Genomic DNA, 17,565 nt, shown 5'->3' with positions numbered 1-17,565 from the left:
CTGCCTCCGAGGGGGTCCTTGAACAATCAAGCCTCCTGGTCCAGCTGCTGTTGGAGACCCCTTGTCTGCTTGCATGAACTTGACGATGGGGAGTTCACCCCTTCGCAGCTGTTATGCCCTCCAGCCAAGAGCCTATAACTGGCCAGATTTCTTACAGGAAGAAGGGAGGTCAGGAAGCATCCCGCACCTCTACCCCTCTGTGGGTCCCCTGGAGAACACCCAGGCCCTTTGAGTTTAGTGTATCCCAAGGTGACCCTGTACCGTTTCTGTGCTATCTGCTTGTCCACCTGTCCTGAGTCACACGGGCTGGGCAGAAGGCCCCACACACCCATTGAGCACCTACTGGATGCTAAAGAACTTTACTTACATCGCTTCACTGACTCCTCCCAGTGAGGCTTGTTTCTGTAATTGCCCACTTTACAGATGGGGAAGCTGAGGCTCAGACAGTTCACTTGGTATCCTGGGGTCACAGGGGCAGATACTGGAAGTGGAAGCCTGTTTCCTACAGGTGCCAAGATAGGGGCTTGAGCAACCTCATCTTGTGGGCTGCGGCATTCCCTGGAGGCCAAATGGGGAGCTGGTGGGCCCGAGTATCTCCAGTCACTCAGCTGCTCAGCTGCTCACACACCCTCCATGACTCCCACGGTCCCTCTCAGTGGGGCTGGGGGCTCTGGGTGAACCCTTGCTGGGTTACCATAGAGACCCCCAAACACAAAGCCTGGCCTCTTGGGTCAAACCTTGGCCCTGTTCCCAGTCAACCTCACAGACTCAGTTTCCCTCTGCTGAAGAGCAGCTAGCTCAGCAGCCAAAGGCCTCTGCTTCTTCAGGTCTTAGTGAACGCAGCTGGCATGCAGTAGGTGCTCATTAATTGCAATTATCACCCTTAGTAACATGCAGGAGGGGGCAGGGATGTGCACTGGGGCATCCCAGGCAGCCCCAGCTCCCCTCCCTCAGCTACGGCCACCCCCCAGAGCTTTGCAGTGATGTTGACTGGGGTAAGTTAAAACTCCTCAAAGCACCTAAACCAGGGCCTCAGTTTCCCCACCATAGCCTGAGAGCCTCTAGACTTCCTCTGGGGTCTGGTGTGAGGTTCTTGAAACACCTCCTGGAGTCTTAGGGGAACAGAAATCTTTACTAGGGTTTGGGTCTCAGCCCTCATTAGGGCCCATCAGGACTTTCCATCTTGAAACTGCACGTGGGGACCTTGAAACTGGCACCACCCACCTAACTTGGGCCTGGACGTACCTGACATGGGGAGCCCTCTAACTCTTCCCATGGACTGGCTTAGGGAATCTGGAAATTTCAACTAGGGCTTGGAAATAGGGAGCCTCCAAATTCCCATATAGGGGGCCTCAAATCCCCTATTTCCAGGATCACACCCTCAGTGGCCCTGGCAGGTTGTGGGCATTCTTAAAGGCGGGAGATTGGGGGGCAGAGAGGGTTGGAGGGAAACCTGAAAGAGGTTTCAACTGGGCCACTCTAACCCCATGGCCTAGGGTGGGGTTCTGGGGCCCAGGGCAGCAGCCACCAGAACCCCAGTCTCTGACCCTCCCCTCAGTGCAGATGACCCTTAAGTCTTCCCTGGAGATGGAGGGGGCCTGGGGCCAGGAGGGAATGAGCGAGGGGGAGGAGCTTCAGGGCTAGAGGCAGTGGGGCCAGGATCAGGGGCGGATCCAACACCCCAGAAAGAAGATAAACCTGGGACCAAGGAGGGAAGGGGAGGGGCCAGAGTCAGGGTCAGAAACGGGGGAGAGAGGGGCACCTGGGTGGCTCAGTGGGCTAAAGCCTCTGCCTTAGGCTCAGGTCATGGTCTCAGGGGTCCTGGGATGGAGCCCCGCATCGGGCTCTCTGCTCGGCAGGGAGCCTGCTTCACCCCCCCCACCCCTGCCTGCCTCTCTGCCTATTTGTGATCTTTATCTGTCAAATAAATAAATAAATAAATCTATCTTAAAAAAGAAAGAAAGAAAGAAATCGGGGAGAGGAGGTCTCTGAGAAGGGTGGGTCAGTGAGGGACCAGGTCTAGGTGGACAGAGACCCAAGTGCCTGCTGGGTCCCTAACTCTGCCCTGGCCCAGGAGAGATCAAGAAATTGAACCAGAAGCTGCGGGAAACTTCGACCCAGGACCAACATGGGGTGCCTGAAGTCAGAGACCTTCCCTACACACAGAACCCAGCTCACCTCACCTCTCAGCCCTCCCACGACTTCCCCATCCACCAGGCAGTCATAAGGTTGAGGCCAGAGAGGGGCAGCCTTGTCTCTAGGGACACAAAGTCTCCCCTCCTCCCCGTGATTTCAGGGCAATTGAGGGGGCCCTGCAACAGCTGGAATTGTCCCATCTCTACCCTGGAAGAGAATGAGGTGCAAGGCAGGACAAGGCCCCCAGCACCTCAGTGGCCCCTCACTAGGCTGGAGCCCCAGGATGCTGGCTCCCCTGAGGAGGAGTCAGTAGGGAGTCAGAGCCTCTGAGGGGTCACACAGCCTGGGAAGAACGGCTGTGAGGGGGTGGCCTGGGAGCAGAAGAAAGTCTCAGGGAGCAGAGAGCAGTTAGCCAGGTGCTCAGTACAAAGAAAGGAGGGCGCTCAGGCAGGCGCTCAGTGCAAAGGCCCTGCGGTGGGAAGGCGTTTTGGGAGGGGTAGTGAGGAGATTGGAGAAGGGAGAGAGAATGTCCAAAATGGACCTTGTTGGGCCTGGGGGGATAAGATGGAGGGGGAACTGGATTCTGAGAGGGAAGGGAAACTCGGCTGAGTCAGTAAATAGGCCTAGATCCGATTCACGTTGTAAGATCGCCCTCTGGCGGCCCCATGGAGAACGGGCCGAGAAATGGGAGGAGTCCCCCCTCGAGTTCATTCTGGCACTCACAGCCAGGCGGATCTTGGTCAGACCAGCGGCCTCCTGTGTTCCTGTCACAGTGGCCCCTTTAATGAAATGCGGACAAGATAGCCCAGACCTTCCGAGAGCGCCCCTTACGTGGACATCGTCCTCAGTGCTTTGCGCCGATGTGTCCTCAGGATTCCTACGGAGCCCTGCTTTCTATTCCCGCTTCACAGACACGCATTGCGAGAAGAGACAAGTTGAGTAATAACATAGTAATAGTGACGAACGAGGCCCTGTTCCTTGCGCTGAGCCCGGTCCTTTACGTGGATCCGCCCTTGGACAGCACAGCCCCAAGGTGAGCGGGAGTCTCATGTCCTTGAGAGAGGCTGGTCTCCAGGCCCCCAGCTCTGGGCCTTCTGCAGGGTCTGCGGGCCACGGCGACCCCTGGTGGTAGATGGTGGGACACAGCAGCGGGACCTCTGCCACCCCCACCCTCATCTCCTCTCCAGGCTGTGGCCTCCATTTCCCTCTCTGTATGGGTCCCCTCTTAGGTAAAACCCCTGATCATGCATGCACCTCCAAGCCCCCAGGTTGGTGGGAGGACAACGAGCAGGACTGGCTGAGAAGAGTCGTCAGAGTTTCAAGGGCTCCAACTCCTGTCTCTATACCATCCTCTTTGGAAATTTGTATTTTTTAAATTTAATTTTTAATTAACATATAATGTATTATTTGTTTCAGGGTACAGGTCTGTGATTCAACAGTCTTACATAATACACAGCGCTCACCACAACACACGCCCTCCCCAGTGTCCATCCCCCAGCCACCCCCCCCCCCCAGCAACCTTCAGTTGTTTCCAGGGATTAAGAGTCTCTTATGGTTTGTCTCCCTCTCTGGTTCGTCTTGTTTCATTTTTCTCTCTCTTCCCCTGTGATCCTCTGCTTTGTTTCTCAAATTCCACATATCAGGGAGATTATATGATAATTGTCTTTCTCTGATTGACTTATTTCACTAAGCATAATACCATCTAGGTCCATCCACATCATTGCAAATGGCAAGATTTCTTTTTTGATGGCTGCATAGTATTCCGTTGTAGGTATATACCACATCTTCTTTATCCATTCATCTGTGGATGGACATCTGGGCTCTTCCCATAGTTTGGCTATTGTGGACATTGCTGCCATAAACATTGGGGTGCACATGCCCCTTTGGATCACTACATTTGTATCTTTGGGATAAACACCCAGTAGTGCAATTGCTCGGTATAGGATAACTCTATTTTCAACGTTTTGAGGAACCTCTCTACTTTTTCCAGAGTGGCTGCACCAGCTTGCATTCCCATGGAATTTTTTTTTTTTAAGATTTTTATTTATTTATTTGACAGAGAGATCACAAGTAAGCAGAGAGGCAAGCAGAGAGAGAGAAAGGGAAGCAGGCTCCCTGTTGAGCAAGAGCCTGACTCGGGGCTCGATCCCAGGACCTGAGATCATGACCTGAGCCGAAAGCAGAGGCCTTAACCCACTGAGCCACCCAGGCACCCTCCGTGGAATTTTTAAAATGCAAACTGCTGGGGTGGCTCAGTTGTTCAGCAGCTGCCTTCGGCTCAGGTCATGATCCCAGGGTCCTGGGATTGAGCCCTGCATTGGGCTCCCTGCTCAGTGGGAAGCCTGCCTCTCCTTCTCCTACTCCCCCTACTTGTGTTCCCTCTCTCCCTGTGTCTCTCTCCATCAAATAAATAAATCTTTAAAATAAAATGCAAACTGCCCAAGGGTATAAGGAGAAACAAGAGACTGCCTTCCGTGCCAACCCCCAGTCCTCTGATTCCTTCCCTAGAGGCCACAGCTCTGACTTGTGTCTCCTTCCACAAGTTTGGATAAAAGTCTCCCCATTTCAAAAATGTACACAAACAGCCACTCTCCCTACTCTTTACACTAAGGCACCAGGGAGGAAAAGACACTCCTGCCTTTTTAACAGTTTTATAGTATTCCACTGCATGACTGGAGAACCATTCATTGATTTAAACAGTCTTCAACTGACAATTATTTTCAATATTTCAGTTACAAAAGACATGAGAATGCATTCATTTTGCGTTTCTCATATACATACATTTGTATACTTGTAGACATGTAGCTGTAGAAAATTCTTAGAAGAGAAATTGATGAGGAAAATGGTGTGTGCATTTTTAATATTCATATTCTAGAAAATTGCCCTCTTGAGCAGCTGCTGGATGAGCAGTCCCAGGGGTACTGCCTTCAGGATCACAGGCCCGGCTCTGCCAGTATCTGACAGGAGCCCACGGAGTCAGGTCAGGAAGCCTCTGGGCCCCAACGTCCCCACCTGTTGCATGGAGGCGCCATCAGCGCCCATGGCCTTGCATGGCCAGTTCAGGGGTGCAGAGTGCTTCCTCTGTACTCTTTTAAGATTTGTGGCTCAAGGGGCCTCTGGGTGGCTCAGTGGGTTAAGCCGCTGCTTTAGGCTCAGGTCATGATCTCAGAGTCCTGGGATCGGGCCCCGCATCGGGCTCTCTGCTCAGCAGGGAGCCTGCTTCCTCCTCTCTCTCTGCCTGCCTCTCTGCCTGCTTGTGATCTCTGTCAAATAAATAAAATCTTAAAAAAAAAAAAAAAGATTTGTGGCTCGATTATTGTTGTGTGGCCACATTTTAAAAAGATTGATTGATTAATTGAAGAGAGCATGAGCTGGGGGGCAGAGGGAGAGAAACTCAAGCCAACCTTGTGCTGAGCAGGGAGCCTGATGCGAGGTTCGATCTCAGGATCCTGAGATCAAGACCTGAGCCGAGAACACCCCAGTCGGAAGCTCGACTGACTGCACCACTGAGGCGCCCGTAGGTGTTTTTGCATATCGCAATAGCAAATGTTAATAGAATGCGACTTTATGTGCAGAATTTGAGTTAAGGTATTCCTTCAAATTAAAAATCCCCCAGAAGGGCGTCTGGGTGGCTCAGTGGGTTAAGCCTCTGCCTTCGGCTCAGGTCATGATCTCAGGGTCCTGGGATCGAGTCCCGCATGGGGCTCTCTGCTCAGAAGGGAGCCTGCTCCCCTCCCCTTCTCTGCCTACTTGTGCTTTTTCTCTCTGTGTCAAATAAACAAAATCTTAAAAAAAAAAAAAAAAAAAAAAAAAAAGCGCCCCGAGAAGACCCAGCTCCAGGCCTGCGGCCCAGAGAAGCACGAATTCTCACGGTGGCCACTAGAGGGCGTCCGTGAGCGGAGGCCGAGTCGCGGGAAGGCCGCCGCGAAGTCGGGGACGTGCCAGTCACAGCTTGTCTATTTCCCTCGGGAGCGCCGGGTCTCGCTGTCTTCTACCCCGGCACCCTCCACCTCTCCGTTGCCCAGACGTATCCCACCGCCAAGACCTCCCCCGTGCTCGCTGCGCCGGATTCCCTCCCACATGGCACGGCCCCCGGCTATCTGCTGGGAATCTCCTCCGCACCGGAGCTCCGTGCTCCGTGTCTGAGTCTCTCTGGAAGCCGTGGGGAGTCCCATCGCCCCACTGAACGCTCGCAGCTCCGCCTGCCGCCACTTCTCCCTGCTAACAGAGCTCCTGCTCCTGAAATCTAGCCTCTGTCTTCCATGACACCCTCTCTTGGTGTTTGCCCAATATTCTGGCCTCTCAGGACTCCCACATTTCTCTCTGGGGAACACAACTAATACATCCAGTTGTGTGGCAGCCACCCCAACCCTGACGGTCCAGAGCTGAGCCTGAGCCATCTTCCCTGCATGGCATCCTACCTCTTCTCCCTGCGGCTCCGGCCACCCCACTCCCATTCAACAGCAAGTGAGACATGTCTGCCTGCATTTGCCCCCCACCCCCACCGTGACCACTGGACCCGCTGACCACCCCCCCCCCCCGTTAGGTCGGATCTCTGCTCAACAGCTGGGAGGCCCCGAGTACCCGTGGTGCCCACCGCACTGACTGGCACCTCTCACCCTTCCCACCTGTGTGGGCACCTGGGGCAGTGCCCAGCCTCCCCGCCCTGCATTCTGCACGCTCCCCGGCTCACCCCCCTAAGATCTCGTCTCAGAGCTCCCTTCTCTGGTGGGCTATTGTCATAAAACGCAATGAAGCCCTGATACACGCCACAATGTGATGAACCTCGCAAACATGACGGCGAGAGAAGTCAGCCACAATAAAACGCCACAGAGTGCATGATTCCACTGATAGGAAACATTCAGAACAGGCAAGTCCAGAGACACAGAAAGGATACTGGTGCTTGCCAAGGGCTGGGGGAAGGGGGTGGGGAGGGACTGCTCGCAGGAATGGGGTATCCAGTGTGGGGAAGGAAACGTTCTGGAACTAGAGAGGGGTGATGATTTCACAAACACACTGCCAATGTAATCCATGGCACCGGATTCTTCACTTAAAATGGCTAAAATGGCAAATATTATGTTACATATATTTTACAATTTTTAAAAAGGGGAGGGGCACCTGGGTGGCTCAGTGGGTTAAGCATCTGCCTTTGGCTTAGGTCATGGTCCCAGAGTCCTGGGATTGAGGCCAAGTTGGGCTTCCTGCTCCGCAGGGAGTCTGCTTATCCCTCTGCCCCTCCGTATCCACTTTTTTTTTTTTTTAAGATTTTATTTATTTATTTGACAGAGAAAAATCACAGTAGACAGAGAGGCAGGCAGAGAGAGGGAAGCAGGCTCCCCGCTGAGCAGAGAGCCCGATGCGGGACTCGATCCCAGGACCCTGAGATCATGACCTGAGCCGAAGGCAGCGGCTTAACCCAATGAGCCACCCAGGCGCCCCGTATCCACTTTTTCCTCTCAGGAAGGAAGGAAGGGAGGAAAGAAAGAAAGAAGAAAGAAAGAAAGGCGAAGGGAGGGAAGAGGAAAGAAAAAAAAGGAAGAGAGGAGAAAAGGAGGAAAAAAAAGTAAAGGGACAAAGGCCCCTTCTCCTGGAGACTGACCCTGAGCCCACCCGCAGACTTCTGGTCATGTTTATTCTCTCTTTCTCTCTGGAATGTAATTTCACCGGAGCAGGGCCCTGGTCTGTCAGTGGGGCTGCAGGGAGCCAGGAGGCAGGCGAGCTGGACCTGAACACCAGCACCTCGGGCAGGGGAGGGCGTCAGCTGCCACCTTCTAGCCACAAATGATAGAAAACCCCAGTCAAGCTTTGTGAGGGGGAATGCCCACAGCAGGCAGCGCAGCGCTGGTCCCCAGCTGGCACCGGAGCGGACCCAGCCAGGGGCAGAGACACCGAGCCGAGTGGTGGTGTGGGCGCGCAGCCGCAAAATGGGAACCAGCTAAATGTTCAGCGCCGAGGCCGAGGGCCTCCTGCCTTGGTGCTTCCCTCACTGGAAGAAAATCCTGGCCAGGATGTCAACGGAGAATGGTAGAACTTATATTAACAGGCAAAAGTACAAACCCAATCCCCAGCAAAGTTGGGAGTGCACAGCAGACGGAAATCGAGAGCATACGGAATGAGATGACAGAAGAGAGCGGGGAAGGCAGCGTCTCGGGAGCCGCTGTGCGGAGGGACCCAGGAGCTGACAGAACCACGACACCAACACCGCGCCGCTCGGAACAAATCTGGGGTGAACAATATCGACGTGAAAATAAGTCCGAAATTTTAATGAGAGAATTTGTGACAAGCCCTAGAAGAAACAATTCACAGTCTTAGCATAAAATTACTATTAAAAAACCAAAGTGAATTGAGAAAATGAGCAGCATCTCAGTCCATTTCAGATCCCAGGCGGCAAGCAAAGGATGGTGCCCGTCGCCTGCTGCAGTTCTGGGTTTTTGAGGTAATCAGCAGCACGGGCAGTAAAGACTCGAGTGCTCGTGAACCACGGCCGGCCACCCGGTCCCCAAAACTTAATTAGATGCATCTGAGTTGACACTGCTGAGGTCTCCAGCAGGCGAAGTGGTGGACGCTGGGGGGGCGGCTCCCTGCCAGCCACCCCGGGCCTGGAAAGACAGAGACTGAGCATCAGAAGGCCACGGATGGCCCGTCCCGCCCCCACACCCCCGAGAAGAACCCAGAAGAGGAAGCAGGAGCCAGCAGAGGGACTGAGGGGCCCTGCTGGGTCACAGTTGGCCTCGCCACCTGAGCCCTGAGGTGGACGTGCTTCCCCAGCGGGAAGGGGCCTCCACGCCCGCCGGGGCTTTGGTCAAGGACTGATTTGGCACTGTGGCACAGCCGAGGCTTCCACATGTTCTGAGGGGAAACAGACCCAACCCGGCCTGGAGCCGCTGACTGTCCCTGAGCCATAGAGGCCAGAGGCAGTGAGCCGGAAGGGCAGAGGAACCCAGCCGGACACTGGTCTGGCTGGGCAGCCAGAAGGGTAGCAGCCACCCCGGCACGGGGCTCTGTCTGCAGTGCAGGGACAGGAGCGGGTACACCTGGCCTTGGGATGTCTGTCCACAGGACATGCCCCCCCCCACCCCCCGCAATGGAAAACACCACTGAAAAGGGCTCTCTGCGGGCGGTCTGCTCCATGGAGAGGCCTGTTTGCAGCCCATGAGGGCAGGGCCACTCTTCTTCCCAATACTCACTCCAGTGGGGGTGGCTTCCACCGGAGCCAAATGCTCCCAGGTGTGCAGATGTCACACCCTCCAAGTGACCCTGAGGGCTCACTCGGTCTCTCCTGAGTCAGCAAGCGACCACATGAGTTCCTCCTCCCCTTCCTCTCTCTAGCATTTTCCCTTAACAGGCTGAGCCCTCCGGCTGGTGCCCTCTACCTCATCTGACCCCACCAGGCCGAGACCCTGCCCTTCGGCCCTCCCGCCTAAGCTCTCTCCTCGCCACGTGTCCCCTTGCGCGGTCACGGCATGGGTGCTTTAGATGCCAATGTCAGGTGAATGGATGGACAGACTGCTGGCTTCCTGAGGGAGCTGCCTCATCCCATGACATGGGGGTGCCCGGCCTCCATCTGGGAGCAGCTGGGATGCACACTGGCCTCAGGGGGACGTCCTGCCCTCATGGACACCCACAGTGCTACGTTCCGGGAAGAGGCCATGAGTGGTGAAGAGAGGGGTACACCCGCAGGACTGAGGGCTAACAGGCTAGTGCCCAGCCAAAGGGCAGCCCAGATGTTCCTCAGGTCACAGGCTGGAGGCAATAGCTTCTGGCTGGGCAGCCTTACCCCTCGGGTTCGGCTCTCTTGAAAGAGCATCTGTGCCCCTCCAGAACCGGCGGGGTGTCCACACCAGAACAAGGACATTCCCACTTACTCTGTGGGATGGACAGGACCCTGCATCACACCCGAGGCACGGAGCCCCAGGAAAGCACAGAGCAAGATGAGGCTGGACGCCCTGGTGGTGCCAGAGCTCTCTGCTCCCCCCAGGGGCTCATGGTGGGCTGTGGGGTTACCATGGTGATGGGACAGTTCTCCCCTGCACCAGGCCAAATGGCACCAGGGGGTGTCCATTCCCTGCATCAACCAGGGGCTGCAGGTAAATCAGTGGGGGGTCAGCTGACACTGGAGGGTACACTCATGTGAAGGGAAAGGTGTGCTAAGGCCTGGCCAGATGCCACACAGCCGTGCACCCGCATGGACACATCACAGCTGTGCCTGTGCGGCCTCTTCAGAAGCCCTGGCGACAGCCAGCGGGATGCTGGGCAGGCTGGCAAGGCCAAGGCACTTACGTGGTAGAGAGTATGAGCCTAGTAGGGCTCCACGTTCCAATGGCTAGGGCCTCGGATGCCTGTCCCCTTCCACGCCCCAGGGTACAGAGAGATGCCCACTGGGAGGGAGGGCTCGTTCCCAACAGCCACAAGCAACAGCCCTTGCCTCGGGCACACCACTTGGGAGTTGCTGAGTCCTGGGATTGGAAGTGAAGGGCACAGGTCTTTGCAAAGTGGGCGCAACAGAGCCGTGCCCCTGAGGCTGTTCTGCCAACCTGATGTCATCAGGACAAGGGACCAAGCACCCAGTGGGCCTTTCCTCATTGCTGGGACCTCTGAGGGAGCCTTATGGACGCTGAGAGTTGGCTGGCAAGATGGCCCGTTCCCAGGACCCACCACCCATCTGGGCTTTGCATCTCTGCCCCAACACTGAGTCATGGACCCCAAGGGCATCCTCGGATTGTGCCGAGACTCACCTGGGACTGTAAGCCGCCTCCCACAGGGGCGGGGCGGAGAGAGGTCAGGGTCTGCAGGGTGATAAGTGCATCCCCAGCACTGGTCAGCGGGAAGGGACCAGAGGAACCTAGAAGGGATGTGAGGTGTCAGGACAAGTGTTCTAGCCCAAAAGTTACAGAGGCTCCTCAGGTGGGATCTACCAGCCCGTCAGCCAGGAATGTGGCTCCCATTGGCCTCAGCTCCAGAGAGAAGGTCTCCCCCAGCCCCTTCCTGTGCAGCTCAGTGGGCGTCACCATCCACGAAGGACAGTCCTTGGGCTGGTCCTCACTCACCTGAGCTGGGTGTTGATGGGCAGCTAGCCTGGCTCCCCAGACCCCCGACTTTGGTGGTGTCGACTGCCATTTTAGTCGTATAAATGGTAGCCTCTTCTTGAAACTTCCCCATATTCTTTTTATATCGGATTCTTTTGTTGCCGAACCAGTTGGAGACCTATGGACACAGAAAGAAAGACGTCACTGAAAAAGCTGACCCAGTATGAGAAAACGTGAACATATGGTGGGTTCTCTCTGAGGTGCCCATGCTCCCACGGCCAGGAGGAACGTCTCTGAGGTGGCAACATGCAGCCTCGGGGCCGGGTGAGGGGCTGGGACCAAGAAGTTGGTGCGGACTGAACCAGGGGCCCAGGGAAATGGCTACAGTGGAGGGAGGTCACCCTGAGCTGGCCTGTCCCACCAGGTGCTGCTGGAATGGGGTTGGGAAGGAGCTGGAAGGAAACAGCATGTCTGACACATGGAGAGCCGAGCATCCACTCCCTGCAGGGCCAGGAACAGACTGAATTCTGGATTGTTCTTTGGGGAAAGTGAGAGCCAGGGAGCCACCCAACCCCATTCCTGGGAATTCAGTCTAAGGAAAGACCCCGTTGGATCCACAACTTCTCAGAGGATGGCTAACCGACACAGCAGTGGGGAGGAACTGAGTGCTGAGATGAGACCCATCCAGTCCTCGCAGCAGCTGGGGACAGCCACGGTCACAGGCATCCTACAAGCCAGTGGGCTCTGCAGGTGCAGGAGCCCCAGGGCCGAGCAGGCTGAACCTAGCTGACCCCAAACCTGCACCGGGACCAGGCCAGGACTCCTCCCCGGGGACATTCTCTGCCGTGGGGCTGTCCTGAGCACTGTGGGGTGCTGAGCAGCACCCCTGGCCTCTACCCACCAGATGCCAGCAGCAACCCCCCTACCCGAGGGTTGTGACAATGAACATTACCCGGGGGCAGAATCAGTGAGCCTCTGGGCCAGCACCTTTCTGTGAAGACCAGCATGACTGGAAACACTTAAATACCCCAAAGTAAGGCCTGGGGCCCTTCAGTGAAGTATGTGTGGTTTAATGAACAGAAATCAACAGTGGCAGGGTTTCAATGACCTTTTCTCTTTTAAAAATGTATTTCTTTAATGTCCCTACCCAAGCACTCCATGTTATTATCCTCTCCGTGTTAGCCATGAAAGGGAAAAGTCCTGTGCATACTCCCTGCCCCTCACCGTGTCTCCGCCCCCGCCTGCCCCCGGGGTAGCCACAGCAGCACTTGGTTCCGTCCACCTACAAGAAATGCGCTGGAACGTCTTTGTGGAACTGAGTTTGCAGAGGAATGGCAGCAGGCCGTTTTCCATGTTAACTCAACTGGCATTTTCGGGGGGGCAGAGAGCAAGCCACCTGTGTGGGCAAGGTGAGAAGGCAGGCCCTGTTCTGGGCAGATCGGGGGCCTGGGGGATAGAGGGGAGCTGGTCCTGGGCCAGCATCTGCCATCTCCATGGGGAGCACCCCAATACAGCACCTCAAGCAGGTATGGGCATCGCCCGGGCTCTCAGATAGCCTCTCAGATTTGTTGGCAACTGACCTTCTCCTCGGATGAAGTCTGGACCCAACACCCATCTGCTTTCCAGAGGTGCTGGAGCCTGAACCGAATCAGGCTGCTCTTCAGACAGCTGCACAAGGTGGCAATCAAGCTGCCGCGCCTCATGCTTCTTGGGGGTCTTGAAGCCCCAGAGGTGCGCCCCTGGCTTCAGCGCCGGCCTTGGTGCCAAGAATGCCAGAGCAGTGCCAGGGTGAAGGAAGTCAAATGTGACTGGGACACCGGCGAGGTCCTGCTGCCCGGGCACCTCTGCAGGCCTCCTATTATGAAATTGCAGCTGGACTTGGCCGGGGCCAGGACAGAGAGTTCTGGCTAAGGGCACAGGCTCTGGAGGTCGCCAAACTGGGCTGAAAACTCAGCGCCCTCAAGCGCACAGCGTGGTGATGATCAGTGAGCTAGCATTCACACAGTCAGCCCCCACCAGACCAGACGTGGGGGGTGGGCAGGAGTGGGGGGTTGGGTATGCCCTGATCCTGCCTCCTGAGCTGCCTGTACTCGCCATTCCCACTTTAAAACCTTCTGAGATGTTTTTTGGGTTTTCCCCTCAGCTTCCCCTCGCTTGGCTCCAGGGCCAGACCACCAGGGCCTCTCAAGGCTGTCCAGGTCTTATCTCCAGTCTGTACCCCCGCTCCCCACATGGAGCCAGATGTAGCCCGGTATCGCACCACCCTGGCCACGTGTCTGGACTGCCGGAGAACGAACCCAGCACGCATGCACCCTAACTTCTCCCAGCACAGCGGAACTGGCACTCCAGTGTGAGAGCTGGGCTATCATGTGAAGTCCTCATTTTGCTCCAAGTTGTTCTTCCTCTCCTGCGCTGACACACGCTCAGCTCCCTTCCACACAGCACGACATCCTTGTGACACAAGCGTGGTACTGGGTCCCAAGGGCCACACTCTCCACTCCACTGGTGCCGCCCTCAGGGACCTCGCACTCTGCCCACATGCTCTGCACGATTAATGAGCTTCCCTGGGTGTCCTCACCAGACATGACCTTCTCCCCCTCCTAGGTGCAGGGAGGCCCATCACCTGGGAGACTGTGATGCCGCCCTTCCTGGCCAGCTCTTCTTTGGCTTCTTCACTGGGGTAAGGGTTGCTCAGATGGGAGTAAAAATACTCATTCAGCACTTCCGTGGCCTGCTTGCTGAAGTTCCTCCGCTTGCGCCTGCAAAGACCCATCTGCTCAGCCTTAGCCAGTGCACACCCTGGCCTCTAGGGACGCCCCTGTGTCTCCGTTGTGATTTCCTAGAGGTCAGGACTTTCTTTTTTTTTAAATTTCATTTATTTGAGAGAGAGAGAGCACATGAGCACAGGGAGGGGCAGAGGGAGAGAGAGAGAGAAGCAGACTCCCCGATGAGCAGGGAGCCCAATGTGGCGCTTGATCCCAGGAGCCTGAGATCATGACCTGAGCCAAAGGCAGATGCTGAACCCACTGAGCCACCCAGGGACCCCAAGGTCAGCACTTCTGATCACCTTCCAAGAGGCTGTATAAGGGCTGCACCCCTGGCCACAGCCAGAGCCCCGGGACAAGTTGGGAGACCCCCAGAACTTAAACCCAAGTCAGCTGCAATTCAGTTCTTCTTAAGAGCCAACCCTGGGGACATGGGCAGCATGTAGGGCCTGACCTGGCATCGAGGAACCGTGAACGCAGGGTCATCACAGCCTCACAGGTGCTCTGCTTCAGCTGCATCTGGATGGCATTGAACTTGCCGTGGATGACACCGACCATGCGCTCAATCTCCTTGGGCGAGACAGGCCTCATCCTGCTCTGCTCCTGGAGGAGGTTGGTGACGTGCGTGGTGAACTCACGGCAGGCCTGGGGTGGGGACACATGTGCCAGCCTATGACTACCCAGCAAGCTGGCTAGGGGCTCCACGCAGGACCAGCCACCTGCCACCCCTTGCAGCTCCCACACAGGCTGGCTACTGAGAAGCAAAGGGTTTCCAACAAAATCGGCCACCTCTGCCGTGAGACCAAGTGCATCTACTCCCTGGTCTGTGCCACAAAAGAAAGGTGGTTAGCGGTCCACGTTTTGCTTTGACAAATGCGCGTTCACATGACAGAAACTCTTCCATGCAGAAAGATCACCTGTTCATATTTCTCTAGCTCAGAGTGGTAAATCTGTCGGATCTGGGACAGCTTGGCCCTGTAGTCAGAGTGCTCAAGGCTATTGTCATTTGGACAGCCACCTGGTGTTGCTGCGCTCGCCGCTGCCGCCGATCCTCCTCTTCCTCGCCTCTCCAGCCTGGATACACCCTCGGCCAGCAGCATGTTATCCAACCTCATGAGCTGAGCACTGGGGGGACCTTCCTCCTGAACACCATGGATGCTTAACACTAGAGAGGAGAGATGGGACCGAATCAGTGTCCGCTGTCTGAGCGAACAACCACAACAGATTATTAGCGCTGGCATCATATCCGAACCCCTGAGGGGAAAGAAAGGCTTCCTTTAATCCATTTAGAGACACCGAGTTACCTACTTTGACAGTGGTCCAGCCACACAGGAGGGCAGTCCAGGGAGCACACACAGGCCACTGTTCAGCGTAGCCATGTGGGCAGAACTTACAGTCCACAGCTGGGCACCCAGGGGAGGGCTGGGCGGGGCAGGTTTGGGGTGGCACCCGAAGCCCTAAACCATGCATCCAGAAGGGAGGGGAGGGCACATTTCCAGATGCTCACACAAGCACAGGTGTGGACATGAAGGTGAACGGCAAGCTGGTGTCTGTGCAGGGCTGTGTTGTTGTGCATCTGTTGTGACAATGTATGTCGTGGAGGGGGAACCTGTTGCTATAAAGTCAGAGAGGAGGGGCACCTGGGAGGCTCAGTCGGCTAAGTGTCTGCCTTTAGCTCAGGTCATGATCCCCGAGTCCCAGGATGAAGCCCCACATTGGGCTCCCTGCTGAGCGGGGAGTCTGTTTTCCCCCCTGACCCTCCCTATTCCCATGCGCTCTCTCTCTCTCTCTCTAATAAATAAATAAATAAATAAAATCTTAAAAAAAAAAAAAAAAGTCAGAAAGAAAAAGCTTGATCCAGAGAGTACCAGAAAAGATGAACTAATCCACTTAGAGATTTAAAACAGAAACGATGGGGCGCTTGGGTGGCTCAGTCTTTAAGCAGCTGCCTTTAGCTGAGGTCCTGATCTCAGGGTCCTGGGATCCAGCATGGCATCGGGCTCTCTGCTCAGCCAGAAGCCTGCTTCTTCCTCTCCCATTCCCCCTGCTTGTGTTCTTTCTCTCTCGCTGTCTCTCTCTCTCTCTCTTTCTCTCTGTGTCAAATAAATGAATAAAATCTTCTTAAAAAAAGATTTTTAAAAATAGAAGAGAAACAGGACATTTGGCCCTAAAACTTGGGAGGCTGGGCCTCAGCTGGGCTGAGAGGGGGCACCTGCTGGGGGCAGGGGCGGCAATGGGGAGAGTGCCCCTGTCCAGGGCGACACAGGGCGGCTACAGGGCAGCCCAAGGGAGAGTCCCCAGGATCCCTGACCACGGGATATGGGTATGACAGAAAGAGGCCGGGGCAACTCCCAGGTTCAAGTGGGCAACACCATGGGTGGCACCACATTCTCCCAAGCACAGTGGGCTGAGCGGCAAGAAAGGCTGCCCTGGCCTGACACAGCCTGAGTCCCTGACCGGGCCAATCACAGACGCGAGGTAGCTGCTTACTGGGAGATGGGGATGGACGCACCAGTTTGGGTGGGAGACGGATATTCATGTGTCATCTGCATGTGGTGTGTTTGGGACATCTGTATGTAGCCACCTGTGCCCGCAGCTATCGGGGACAGGCAAAGGAGACAGTGAAAGAATGATCAGGTGGGTCCAGAAGAACCAGAAGGAGTCACAGGGGTGAAGCGTGGGCTTAGCCATTAGGAGACTGCCGTTAACCTCTGTAAAGGCAGCTGCAGGGTCTGTCGGAGTAGAAAGTGACTTCTAGTGACTTCTGTCACTAGAAAGCTCCAGGGGACCAGGGAGCCAGGCAGTGCAGGGAGGGGAAGGCTGCTACAGGGGCTGCAGAGCGAGGCTCAGGTCTGAGGGCGGACTTGCAGGAGCTGAATTTTGTTTGCTTTATCAGTGACAGAAGTGTCTGTGGCTATAGAGAAAGATATAGGTGGACAGTCACTGGGGAAAGGGGTGACCCTGAGGGGAGGGAGGCAGGGGATGGGGAAGGTGATCATGTCCATCTAGTTCTGACCTCTCAGAAAAACAAAGTTTGAAGTGTTTTCTTGGGAACAGGCTCCTTTAATAGTCTTGGCTACTAATGGACTTAAATGCACAAATAAAAAAGAAGTGGAGCCCTAGCAGAGATATTTAGGTATTGCTTGTCCCTTTCCTGTTCCCTGCATAAAGGATTGGCCTTTCTGTCACAAATTTACTTGTGAAAACTGAAGGATCTCAAAAGCTATCTTTGTAGGGATTTTCCTCATGTGTGGGAAGACTCAGTCCTGCTGGGTCACAGGGAGGCACTTTCTGAAAGAGCTGAGGGAGAGGGTCATCCTCCATCAGTTCCCCACAATCTCTTACAACCTTATGTGATCCCCAAGGACACGGGAAGTGAATCTTAGTTCCTGTGCTCAACCAGGATGGGGCTCCCAGGGCTGCACATAGTCCCCATCCTCGCATATGCTAGCTCAGCTAAGCGGCTGGGGGCTTCTGGATGGGCCCTAAGTCGGCTCTAGTGTTAACCTGCACCACCTGGTCTTGGTACAGGCCCCAGCCCCCCTAATCTCTCTTCACCCAGAGTAGATAATGGACGCCCTCCTACTCAGGTCCCTCTGTTTTCAAATCCTACTGATTCTACCTCCTCAATCAATTCA

General features: G+C 55.4%; 1 protein-coding gene across 3 annotated transcripts in view; it reads right to left on the bottom strand.

The window, feature by feature from the left end:
- Window positions 1-8,374: 8,374 nt before the first annotated feature.
- Window positions 8,375-17,565, bottom strand: part of PBX4 (PBX homeobox 4) — a 42,026-nt gene continuing 32,835 nt past the window's right edge. For all 3 annotated transcript variants that reach the window (XM_045081014.1, XM_004760848.3, XM_004760850.2), the window contains exons 3-8: window positions 14,845-15,092; window positions 14,382-14,572; window positions 13,786-13,921; window positions 11,184-11,340; window positions 10,872-10,978; window positions 8,375-8,735 (exon numbers count right to left, since the gene is read on the bottom strand). In XM_045081014.1, the coding sequence (XP_044936949.1) occupies window positions 8,643-8,735; window positions 10,872-10,978; window positions 11,184-11,340; window positions 13,786-13,921; window positions 14,382-14,572; window positions 14,845-15,092 (932 nt within the window). In that variant the 3' untranslated portion in view covers window positions 8,375-8,642. The remainder of the gene's footprint in view (window positions 8,736-10,871; window positions 10,979-11,183; window positions 11,341-13,785; window positions 13,922-14,381; window positions 14,573-14,844; window positions 15,093-17,565) is intronic.

The sequence above is a fragment of the Mustela putorius genome, unplaced genomic scaffold, assembly GCF_011764305.1.
Source record: "Mustela putorius furo isolate JIRA1106 unplaced genomic scaffold, ASM1176430v1.1 tig00000095_pilon_pilon_pilon, whole genome shotgun sequence".
Taxonomy (NCBI): domain Eukaryota; kingdom Metazoa; phylum Chordata; class Mammalia; order Carnivora; family Mustelidae; genus Mustela; species Mustela putorius.
The sequence above is the reverse complement of the archived record's forward strand: the minus strand, read 5'-3'. Positions and strand labels throughout refer to the sequence as shown.